At 49.0% G+C, this 11,952-nt stretch overlaps 1 protein-coding gene across 1 annotated transcript; it reads right to left on the bottom strand.

Annotated features, from left to right (window-relative positions):
- Window positions 1-9,935: 9,935 nt before the first annotated feature.
- Window positions 9,936-11,556, bottom strand: Gpihbp1 (glycosylphosphatidylinositol anchored high density lipoprotein binding protein 1). Its single transcript, XM_034517176.2, has 4 exons — window positions 11,438-11,556; window positions 11,013-11,132; window positions 10,510-10,626; window positions 9,936-10,409 (listed from the first exon to the last, which is right to left on the bottom strand). The coding sequence occupies exons 1-4, from the start codon at window positions 11,487-11,489 to the stop codon at window positions 10,024-10,026; spliced, it is 675 nt and encodes a 224-aa protein (XP_034373067.1). The 5' UTR covers window positions 11,490-11,556; the 3' UTR covers window positions 9,936-10,023.
- Window positions 11,557-11,952: the final 396 nt, after the last annotated feature.

Genomic DNA, 11,952 nt, shown 5'->3' with positions numbered 1-11,952 from the left:
TTTGCTGGGTTTATATAAAGTCTGATCACCAGAGAGCCAACATAGGCTGAAGCAGAGCCAGCATCTCCAAGAAACACTTTGGTATTCTGCAAGCTGTTTTGACACCTGGGGTCAGCTTCAAACTAGGACCTTGGCAAATATATGCTATGATGAGAAAAGCATACAATCTATCTGTCCACTTTGGGACTGGCAAGTAGACATCACAGGGTTTATGCCTGTTGGCGGAGCAAATATCCTCTCATCTGCATACTGCCATAGGCTTCTTACAAGCATCACTGTGAAAACAGGCTGTGATGTCACCAAGAGTCTCACCCAACTCAATGTTACATACGGGCACTCTGAAAAAACCAGCATTCATGAATGCTGGGATAGTCCAGTGGTACAGCTACCTGTCCTATAACAGTGCAAGGCTGGGTGTTTGAAATCACAGATTGCAATAACGGCAGTTAAGACTTAACTGTAGGGTATACCCTAGAGGTCTGGGGAGAAGTAATCCCATAATCAAGAAAGTTAGCTAATACAGATCCTAGTGGAAGGGATGATTACCTCACTGTGAGTTATTGACCTAGGAGGTTTGTCTTAGGGTTTCACTGCTGTGGACAGACACCATGACCAAGGCAAGTCTTATAAGGACAACATTTAATTAGGGCTGGCTTATAGATTCAGAGGTTCAGTCCATTATCATCAAGGCAGGAACATAGCAGCATCCAGGCAGGCATGGTGCAGAAGAAACTGAGAGTTCTACATCTTCATTTGAAGGCTGCTCATGGAAGACTGGCTTCCAGGCAGCTAGGATGAGGGTTTTAAAGTCCACACCCACAGTGACACACCTACTCTAAAAAGACTACACCTACTCCAACAGGGCCACACCTTCTAATAATGTCACTCCCTGTGCCAAGCATATAGAAACCATCACAAGGCTCTTTCTATACCATATGGGACATTGTCTCCTCTGTCTGTCTGTATACTAGAACTAGATGGTAAATTACTGTTGCTGGAGACACCACTTGCTCTTGTTGCAGGACCTAGGGAAGTTAACCTATGATCGAGCCGGAAGCTTCCTCCCTACTGGCTTGCTTTCCTAGTGTCAGACAGTGCTATTCGGGCTGCTAGGAGAAATGTCCCCAATGGTCCAGCATGGTTGTGAGCACAACCTGCTTGCAATAGTGGCGTTCCAGGAAAATGTGTTCATTGGTATGAAATGGCGGGACTGTTAAAGAAGCAAACAACCGATATCAGATTGAATTTAAGGCCCACTCCACAGTATGTTTGATGCTGTGAGCCAGGATAAAAACCTGTGCCTGGAGAAGCTGGAGACCCCAGCATGAAGGCTCTTGCTGTTGGTGGTTAGAAAATGTGACGCACCTGTCAGATTACCTTCTAAACACTTGTGCTAACACTCATAGACTATTGCGATTATCAGACTGTCCAGTAGAAAGTATTCTTATGGTTGTGGAAGTTACTGCAGAGATTCCTAAGTGGTCAGACTGTTGGATTTGTGGACAACTCACCCTCTCTAAGTTAAGCATGAATTCCCTGGACTGACGGCATTTTCTCTGTCCCCACAAATTGGGCTGATTTCTTAGAACTCCTTGAAAAGCAGTGGATTCTTCCAGTAAGTAACATGGGCACTGAAAAAAGTATTCACTGGTGGGCTCAGGTCAGAGGAGGCTCTGGCTATTTAATGTCCACTGAAACAAGATAAAAAGAATACAGGCCATTTGGATGTCCATGACTTAAAAAACAACAACCAGGGATTAAACCTAGGACCTTATACACTCTAGGTAAGTGCTCTGCTATTGAGCTGTATCTTCCGCTGTGTGTGTGTGTGTGTGTGTGTGTGTGTGTGTGTGTGTGTGTGTGTGTGTATTTACGAGTGTGAAGTCCAGAAGTTAATGTAGGTGCTACCCTTGACCACTTCCTACCTTATTTATATTTAGAAAGGGTTATTTATTCTTATTTTATGTGTTTGGGTGTTTGTTTTTCCTACACATATATCTGTGTACCACATGCACACATGATGCCCTTAGTGGTAAGAAGAGAATGTTGGATCCCCTGGACCTGGAGCTACAGAGGGCTGTAAGCTACTATGTGGGTCCTGGGAACCAAGCATGACTCTTCTGTAAGAGTGGCAAGTGTCTTAACTGTTGAACCATCTCATAAGCCCCTCCACATTACATTTTATTTTATTTTATTTTATTTTATTTTATTTTATATAAGCTTTCTTCGTGTAGCCACGGGCTGCCATGGCATTTACTCTGTAGATCAGGCTGGCCTGGAACTCAGAGATCCTCCTCTGCCTCTGCCCCTCTGCCCCTCTGCCCCTCTGCCCCTCTGCCCCTCTGCCCCTCTGCCCCTCTGCCCCTCTGCCCCTCTGCCCCTCTGCCCCTCTGCCCCTCTGCCCCTCTGCCCCTCTGCCCCTCTGCCCCTCTGCCCCTCTGCCCCTCTGCCCCTCTGCCCCTCTGCCCCTCTGCCCCTCTGCCCCTCTGCCCCTCTGCCCCTCTGCCCCTCTGCCCCTCTGCCCCTCTGCCCCTCTGCCCCTCTGCCCCTCTGCCCCTCTGCCCCTCTGCCCCTCTGCCTTCTGAGTGCCGGAGTTAAAGTTGTGTGCTACTATATCCAGCTTCACCTTATGGTGTCTTATTGAGCATGGAGCTTATCAATTCAGCAAGACTAGTTACCAAATAAGCCTGAGAAAGTCTCCTGTGTCGGCTTCCCTAGATCTGGGGTTATAGGCATTCTGCTACATCCAGCTTTTGTGTGGTGCTTGAATTGGAATTTGGCTTTATGAATATACAAAAGCACTTTATCTGCTGAGTCATCTCCTCAGTCCTCTTCTGGATGTTTAATTTTGAGACAGGGTCTCTTTAGTCCAAAGCTGGCCTTGAACTTACCTTCCTGCTTCAGCCTTCTGCCTTAGTTGGGATTATAGATCTGTGCTGCTGTGACGGTAGTGTCAATTGTCAACTTGAAAGACTCTAGAATGACCTGGGTGACAATCCTCTGGCCATGTGCATGGGGAGCTTACTTTGATTATATTGGCTGATTACATCTTTCCTGTGGGTGGCGCTGTTCCCCCAGCAGGGCTTCCTGAACTGTATAGAGTGGAGAGTGTGAGCTGAGCCTTAGAAATCCTTCATTGTGCTCTCTCCGCCTCTTGATTGTGGATGTTATTGTGACCAGATGATGCTTTAAGCTTAAGCTCCTCCTGCCTTGACTTACCTGCCATGATGGTCTGAACCTTGGACTTTAAGCCAAAGAAAACCCTTTCTCCCTTAAGCTGCTTTTGGCAGAGTTTCCATCCCAGTGACAGGAAACAAAACTAAGACATCGCTATGCCTAGTTTGTCTGTGGGACTTTGCTCACTGGCTTGGATTACTCCATTACTCTAAGGAGGGTTGGTTACTGTTATCTACAGTAGTGCTGTGGCAGACAATGTCCATCCTGAGTAGAAGAGAACACACAATACCTCTCCTAAGGTTCAGAGAGCACAGTGCAGGAGGACAGAGCAACACTGTAAGGGTTGGAGGAAGGATAGAACATAGCCATTTCTTTTGAACTTGCTATGACCTTTACCATCACAAAAGTTGAACAGCTGTGGTGACCTACAGGGAGTCTTGGGCCAGTCTTATATGCTGGTTAGTTTTTGTCAACCTCACTCAAACTAGAGTCTTTCAACAAGAGTGAACCTTGACTGAGAAGATGTCTCCATCAGATTGGCCTCTGATGGGAAGTCGCTGGAGGCATTTTCGTGATTCATACGGTAGAACCCAGCTAACTGTGGGCAGTGCCACCCTTGGGTGGACAGTCCTGAACTGTATAAGAATGCAAGCTGAGAAAGCTATGGTGAGCAAGCATTCCTCATAGCCTCAGATCCTGGCTCCTGGTTCCTGTCTTGAGCTCAGGCCACGAATTCCCTTTGTGATGGACTGTGATGGGGTCATACAAACAAAATAAACTCTTTCCTCACCAGGCTGGTGTTGGCTGTGGTGTTTTATCATAACAACAGAAAGAAAACTAGGACAATGAAGTAAGTTGAACTGTACTGGAGGCAGCTAAGTCTACAACATTGGGCTATTAAGAGAAGGTCACAAGATACCTCTCCAGAGAGTCCAACTGCCATCCTTCCTGCTTAAGCTGCATGTCCTCTTAAAAATGCAAATGTATATTAAGGGTTAAAAAAATTAGGGGTTGGGACTTTTTAGTGGTGCAGCTGCCTGTGAGTCATCCTGTGTGTAACCTCAGCAGACTCATTTATAAATTTATCCAGGCTAAACTTGGTGGGATCTTACTTAAGCCCATTGGCTATCTCCCTGTTTGGAACAAACAGTTGTTTCTTTTATGTGGAGAGTCATAATACAGAGCCTAAACACACAACACAATCTAGGGGGATACCCACAGGCTCTATATGGAGGGGAGACCCTCTGAGTATGTCAGTGGGCCCTAAGAAGGTTCTGTAACATTGGGCAGATCTAGGCCTGGATCTAGGCCAAGGATATCCTCTATCTTGCTCCAGCTGGTAGGTCACCATGGGCCCACACAAGTAAAGAAGGAAGGGTCTTAGGCTCCAGTATGTTCCCAGAGGCTATTCTGCAGCTTTGGGCTTGCTTCACCTGGGTACCACTGGCCAGGGAACTAATATCCTCTTTGTTATACAACATTTCCAGCAGACTGAGTTCTACCAGAGTCAAGCCACATACATCTCTCAGCCTAGGTACCCCAGGATAAGATTTTGAGTGTCATGTGAGAATGGAGCCTGATCAAGGTAGCTCACAGCAGCCTCACCTAGCCCCTTAGGCCAACCATGTACTCTTTCCCAGGTTGGATTCGTGCTTCTGGACCAGCCCATTGAGGTGCTAGATTCCCTTGTAGACCACCAATCATCTGTATGGTTGCCCAGCTGAACATGTGTACATATCTTTGGCCATGTATGTGATGACTGTGATTTGTGGCCACAGTCTCCAAGAGTTTCCAGAAGGTAGTCCCTCTACCTGACAATCCTTTTGTCTCCCTGATCTCCTTGTTGCTGACAGACCAGGAGTTCTGTCATATTCTGAATGGCAGCCTAGAAAGCCACACTTAATTCCTACCTGTCTCCATCCCATCCCATAGTGTGGCTGTGTTTGGGGAAAGGGTATTTACAGAGGCAATGAAGACAAGACCTGGTCATTAAAGTTGGCCCTGATCTAATATGACTGAAGGAGAAGAGATGGGGACACAGGCATAGCCGGGGTGCTAACCCAGCTCTGGGGTTGTTACTCCACAGTGTCAGCTATCAGACACCCAGAATGCTTCCATTTTGTTTATTTATTGTTTGTTTGAGATGGAACTCACTCTTTTGCCTATCCCATCCTCCCAAGTTGGCAGTAGAGAGAAGACACACTGCAACCAACTGGCAAAAGCATCCATAAAAAAAAAAACAAAAAACAAAAAACAAAACAAAAAAAAACAAAACAAAACAAACAAACAAACAAAAACCAAAACCAAACAAGCAAAACAAACAAACAAACAAACAAACAAACAAAAAAAAACCCAAAAAAACAAAAACAAAAACAACCCTGCAGCTAGTTACATTTTCTGTTCCTGGCATCTGAAAGCAAATCAATGTTCTGGGCTCAAGCTAAGTGAACCGACCCCTCAGCTCAGTAGGGCAGAGTCCCTTTGCTGAGTGCTCCAAGCCTTCCCAGGAGCACAACACCCAGGAAGTCTGCCCCACAGCGGACTCAGAGTACAATGGGGTCTGACAGATGTTCTGCTTCTCAGGCAGATCAGGAGCCAGCTGTCACTATCTTCCTTCACCTAGGATAGAGTTCCCACCACCCTAAAGCTATGGCTGTCAGCCAGGCAGGGAAATTTAGAAGCTGGGAGAGAAGAGAGCCCCGAGGGAAGGTTGCAGGAAGAAGGTTCACTGAAGGGGTTCCTGGCTTGGTGTTACAAAGGGCTGAGCATGGAGCCTCAAGGGCTGAGGCCTGCGGATGTCGCGGTAAGGAAGCAAGGATTCCGGTTTTGCTGAGAGAGCTGTCTGGCTCATTTCAGGGTTCTCCGGAGATGCATCTGAAACCTTCCAGGGTCAGGGGTCTACAGGAGCAGAGGCGAAGACAGTTTGACAAGGGGTGGGGATGGGGGTGGGGGTGGAGGCTACAGGAGCAGTGGCTAACTGAAACTTTTTGCCTTGCCAACAACATACTTGAGATTGTGTGATTATTTTCTTGGGATCTCAGACACATTTCTAGCAGTTTGACAAGGGCTGGAGAGATGGATCAGCAGTCCTGAGTTCAGTTCCCAGCAACCACATGGTGGTTCACAACCATCTGTAATGGGATCTGATGCCCACTTCTGGTGTGTTTGAAGAGAACAATAGTGTACTCACATACAATAAACAAACAAACAAGCTGTTGGCTGACTTAGAACAAGGCAGCTGATAAGCAAAGGGAAATTTTTTAAAAAGAGGACACAATGTGGAGCATATATTTGATTCAAGAAATGATGCCCCTCGGGGAATTTGAATTTCTGCCAAGTGAGTGGCTTCTTTATAATTTAAAAAGAAATGGACCTTTGTCTTATTTAACCTTTGATGGAAACGATGGTATATTTCCTTTACACTTCGCACAGAATTAAGAGAAAAAGGCACAGCTGGGCATGTGCCTCTAATTTAATCCCAGCACTCAGGAGGCAGAGGCAGAGTAGTCTCTGGGAGTTTAAGACCAGCCTGGTCTACTTAGTGAGTTTCAGGACAGCAAGTTGTTATATAGAAAGAATCTTTCTCAAAAGAGGGGAGGACACACTGAGGAAGAAACCTTTTAACTCCTGGATGGTTGATTGTTTGTTTCCCAGGGCAACCTTGGTTCCACCCCTCGGTGGGTGTGGAGCTATCCCTAAGTGGGAGGAGACATCCTTGAGTGTGTGCTGAGCTGAGTTCTACTTATTTATTGATGGTGTGTGTGTGTGTGTGTGTGTGTGTGTGTGTACCATAGCTGATGGGCCAGGCAACTGCAGTGGGAGAGTGTTAAAAAGCAGAATAATCCAATAGGCTCATATAGTTCAATACTTGGTCCCCGGTTGGTAGACCTGTTTGGGAAGGTTTAGGAGGTGTGTGGCCTTGTTGGAAGAAGTATGTCCCTGGGAGCTGGCTTTGAGGTTTCAAAAGCCCACACCATTCCAAGTATCACAGGCACTCCTGTGTCATGCTTGTGGACCAGATGTAAGCTCTCAGCTACCTACTGCTTTAGTGCCAGGCTTCCCTGCCTACTGCCATGCTCCCTGCCACAGGCTCATCCTCTAGAACCTGAAGCCCCAATAAACACACACACACACACACACACACACACACACACACACACACACACACAGAGCATTGCCATGAGCCAATGGATCTCTGAGGGAGAGGGGTGTGCTGGTGAAAATGCATGTGGTCAGGACTCCCAGCCAAAGGATACAGGAATCTCAGACAGGGGAATCTGGCTCAAGGTCACATGATTGTGGCTACAGCAGCAAGACTCATTCCTCCAGATATTTGCTATTTAAAGAATGTCACTAGGAGTTGGGTAAGGTGAGGTCAACAAAAGACTGTAGCTGTTGTCCCACAGGCTAGGGGAGCTAAATGGTGCATACACCTACAGGGTTCCCACAGTTCCTAGAACTGTGAGAGGTGCCAGTCAGTCAAGATATCCTAGACCCTATCTCAGAACTCCGTGCAGGATGTCATCCCAAGGAAGAACAGGATGTGAGGGAGGGGCCATGCCCAATCCTCCAGCCAGGCAGGAGGAGTGTGGCTGGGGTGGTTTCCCAAGGGTGCTGCAGTAGGTCACAGACTCGTGACTTCCCCATAAGTCCAAGCGTATGCTGCAGCACGGGAGCAGGGTGTGGCCCAGACTAGCTTCCACCTGCAGTGTTCCTGCATGCTGGTGTCAAAAGTGAGGCTTAGATCTTACATGTCCTCCAGAGACTGGTGTTGAAGGCTTGAACATGAGTGTGTGGCACTGTGGGGAAAGCTGGAACGTTAAGGTGTGTGTGTGTCTGTGTGTGTGTGTGTGTGTGTGTGTGTGTGTGCACATGGGGGGGTTGTCAGGGGAGCTGACTGTGGTAGGGATGGGTGCCGGCAGATGACCTCCTCTGTTCCCAAGTTACTCCTTGCTCCTTTCTGAAGCCACTGGATTACACTTTGTGCCACCTGCACAGTCTCCAGCTTGACCTTAGCTGTGTCTCCTGCTTCCCTAGAAGTGAGCACAGAGACCCTGGAAGAGGTTAGTGAGGCAGGAGAGGCCCTAAAGCAGTGACTTCAGACTGAAATGATGTGTCTAGTGTTTCTAAGTTAGGGCTGGTTACTGAGGGTTCTTTTAGTCAGGAGAGACTGGAACTAGCATAGGTGGGGCATTTGCAATGAACACACACCCTAGTGGGTCAGATGGAGCATGAGTCCTAAGTGTCTTATGGATAGTCAGGCTTGGGACACTTCAGCGAGTTCACACGACAGTCTCCTGTCACAGAGGTGATAAGCTGCATGGGGGTCCCGGAGGTCATGGAGTTGGTAAGGTGGATTGAAGATTTTAACTCGGGAGATCCGACTTCTCAGCTGTGAACCACTCAGAGCTGTGTCTCTGTGTGTAACGAGGCATGTGTGTAAGCCCATCTGTGCAAACTCGGGTGAAAACATGAGCAACAGAAAAATCCAGACAGTTTTCTAGGTTCAACAAGAGAGTTTATTTCCCCTCCTCAAAAAGGGCATCCTGAGGTACACAGTGCAATGTCTTATTTATTGCTGTTCTATAACCTTCTCCCATGTTCTCTTGCTATCCTCATGGTGCTTCCTTGTGGTAGAAAGGACTGTTGAATTCCAGTCAGCAGGAAGGAGAAAGGGGACAGAGGAAGAGGTGCCTCCTCCACCCAAGGACTCTGTCCTTGAACAGCCTAGCTTAGCCCTGATAGTTTATTAACAGGAAAAGGAGAGATAAGATATACTAGGGGCTTCTCACTGCATGCCAACACACAAGCTCGGCTTTTAGAAAAGGACCCTAGACTTCTAGTTCTTGCAACATTAAGGTACTGGGGGCCCAGGAGTCCCTTAAGCCTGCTCTGTGTTGCACAAGTGGGGAATCTGAGTTCTATCCAAGTCGGCAGTGAAGTAGTGGCTTAGGCATGCTCTTCTTTTTCTATCCCAGAGATCTGCTCTGGCACCAACTGCTGGTGGAAGTCTAGCTTGGTGCAGTCAAGGAAGCCGAGAGCTCAGTCAATATGAGACATACCCAGTGAAGGATTGGCCAACCTGCCAAGAAGCCAGGTTCCCTGCCGACTTAACTACCTGTTAGGGGCCTCTCCTCACCAGAGAAGGTACCCACCCACCCAGGCAGGGATGTGTGTGCCATCTATTTCTCTGCCTTGGGGCTTTTTGACATTTCCCAAACCTGCTCTTTATCTTGGGCTCCCAGCATCCTCCCCGTGGCCTATGCTAGAAGAGAGGTTCTAGAATCCAGAAGAGGATGGATTTCTGTGCCAGGGCATAGCTGGAGAATCCCCTACTAAGCAGCCAGGCCTTTCTTACCCTTTCTGCCTCCCTCCCTGCCTTAGCTGCAGTCACTGTGCCTCAGCCCTGTAATATTCTCGGTTTCCTTCCAACAGACCCTCCCTCCAGGTCTCTGGAGGCTCACCCTGCACCTCACATGTATGAAAGGGCTGATTTTTCTCTAGATGGTGGCTCTGGGGAAGAATTTCATGCTGGCAAATTCAGGACGAGAATGAGCCTTCCAGGCTTGTTATTTTCTCCGCGTAGCTGAGCAGATGGGGCCCCTATAGGCTGAACATCCCCAGAGCACAGGCAATAGACAGCTGGATCTGAGGCTAAAATGTTACCTACGCTGCTGCCTACAGGCTGAGGAGGGAAGGCAAGGAGGCCTGAGGGTAAAATGGAGGGCAGAGAATGGCCAAAGGAGCTGCATACTGGCTAGACAGCAAAAACATTCAAGTTTATTCTCTGAAGCTGGTTGTCAGGGAAGAGACGCCAGGGTGTCCTGGTTGGAGGACCACAGGTCTTCAGGCCCCTGATGCCCACAGACTCATGATGAAACTGAGCATGAAGATTGTATTACCAAATTTGGTCCAGCCTGGAGGACATCCTGCCCCACTTCCCTGGGGCTGGTTACCCCTGCCACCCTTAGGCAAGGTAGCCTCATCACTTGGAGGATGAGCAACCTTGATAACCTGGGGGTGTCCACCTTGAGGATGTCTGGTCCCACTCTCCAGGGGGCTGTCTGCCCAGCCACCCAGAGAGTTCTGGACTTGGGGGTTCTGCCAGGGTGGAATATTGCACAGTGTGGACTGGCAACAGGTCTGGGTCATCTGGGTTCTTTCCACTGTTTTGCGGATGGGCTGGCAGGTATCAGTACACCACATGGAGTAGGTAGTCAGGTAACCTTTGTCTAGGGGGTGTGGAAAACAGGTGGTAAGGGTAGAGCACGGGTGTTGGTGTGGGCTCTTTCTCTGTCTCCGGCCCTGGGTGTACCTCCCTGAGATGCTCACCAATTTCGCTATGGGAGATGACTGTGATGCAGGAGGGCTTGCTGCCAGAGCAGCTCAGTGTCTGGTTGCAGCTCTCCCCGCTGTGAAGCATTTGGCAGAAGTAGCACTGTAGAAGTGCTGTGGGTAGCAGGGCAGCTCAGGTTGAGAGTGGGACTCCAGGGCCATGCCCAAGCCCAGTCCCCACCACCAGTTACCCAGTAGCCCTCCCAGAGGAGCCTGTGCCTGGAGCTATTAAGAGGAAGGACAGAGCATGGGGTTCAGGTAAGGTTAGGCCCAGGGCTAAGGGTCATGGGGTTTGGGGTGGGGTTGAGAGGGGCAGACCTGGGTGTTAGTTCAGGGTGGACAAGGTTGCAGCCTGAGGGGAGAGCCAGTGTGTGGGCATGCGAGGCTCTCAGCTTGGATGCTAGTAGCTTGCTCTGCTTTACCCTCAGAGATGGGAGGTAAGCGTTGCAGAAATGCTCTGTGTAGAGCAGGAAGCTGGGCCCTCAGCTGGGGTGGGGTACCTCTGTCCCCGTTTCCAGGGATCATGTTGGTCTCCTCCTCTTCCTCTTCATCGTCGTCGTCGTCATCGTAGCTCTCTGGCTCTGGGTCCACATCATCATCTTCTTGTGTCCCATTGCTCCCTGGTGGTGCAGGGACATCAGTAAGCCTTGGCCACTTAGATGCAGAGGGCACTCAGGGTTCAGCACTAAGTCCTGACCCTAACTAACATGCTGTCTTCCTTATACCCTTTCCATTTTATAGAAGGAGACAGAATCCCCACCCCCAACCCCCAACCCTGCAATGCTGAAGCAGCCAAGCCTCCAGCAGGCAGAGGAGAAGAGCTTCCATCTTACTCCTCAGGCCTATTCCTTGTCCCTAGGATTAGGGGTCCCTGGAGGTACTCATGGGTAAGGACTGGGCCATCCCTTCTTGAGGTGACCCGTACCTGGCTGTCCATTTAGTAGCAAGATCAGGAGGACAGCCCTGAGAGCCTTCATCCTGGCTCAGGCTGTTCTGTCTACTGGCTCAGTCCTCACTCAGAGTTCTGAGTCTGCAGTAAGTGGGACATAGGACATTACTGGGGGCTTCCTGTGGCCCCCACCATCTCTAATCTCAAACAATGAGCCTCACATTGGTCTCCAGCTACAGGCACAAGGCCAGGAACATCACTTCCCTCCAGAACCTCCGGGGATAGAGAGGAAGGGGAAGTTATTATATTGGAAGTTATTACAGTGTCCTGTTCACCTGAGCTGTTCCTGAGCTGGTGGTGACTACAAAAGGTGAGTGGTGGCCTCAGGAGCCACCTGGTCCTGTCCTGGCTCCTGTCCTGGCTTTTTACCCCTCCAGGCCTTGGCATTGTCATGCTTGATGTAGGCCTGGTTGTTGGCTGCATCAGCACCCATCTCAAACCTCTGGGGACCCTGGCTTCACAACCACAAGGGCTCAGGATTCTATTTGAGG

This window comes from Arvicanthis niloticus, chromosome 13 (genome assembly GCF_011762505.2).
Source record: "Arvicanthis niloticus isolate mArvNil1 chromosome 13, mArvNil1.pat.X, whole genome shotgun sequence".
NCBI classification, from domain to species: Eukaryota; Metazoa; Chordata; class Mammalia; order Rodentia; family Muridae; genus Arvicanthis; species Arvicanthis niloticus.
Note: the sequence above shows the minus strand (reverse complement) of the source record. Positions and strands in the feature narration are given on the sequence as shown.

Coding starts and splice junctions, on each gene's coding strand:
- Gpihbp1 (XM_034517176.2), bottom strand. CDS start 11,489: ATGAAGGCTCTCAGGGCTGTCCTCCTGATCTTGCTACTAAATGGACAG. Junction 10,627..11,012: donor CCCTGGAAACGGGGACAGAG/GTACCCCACCCC, acceptor TGCTACCCACAG/CACTTCTACAGTGCTACTTC. Junction 10,410..10,509: donor CATCTCCCATAGCGAAATTG/GTGAGCATCTCA, acceptor CACACCCCCTAG/ACAAAGGTTACCTGACTACC.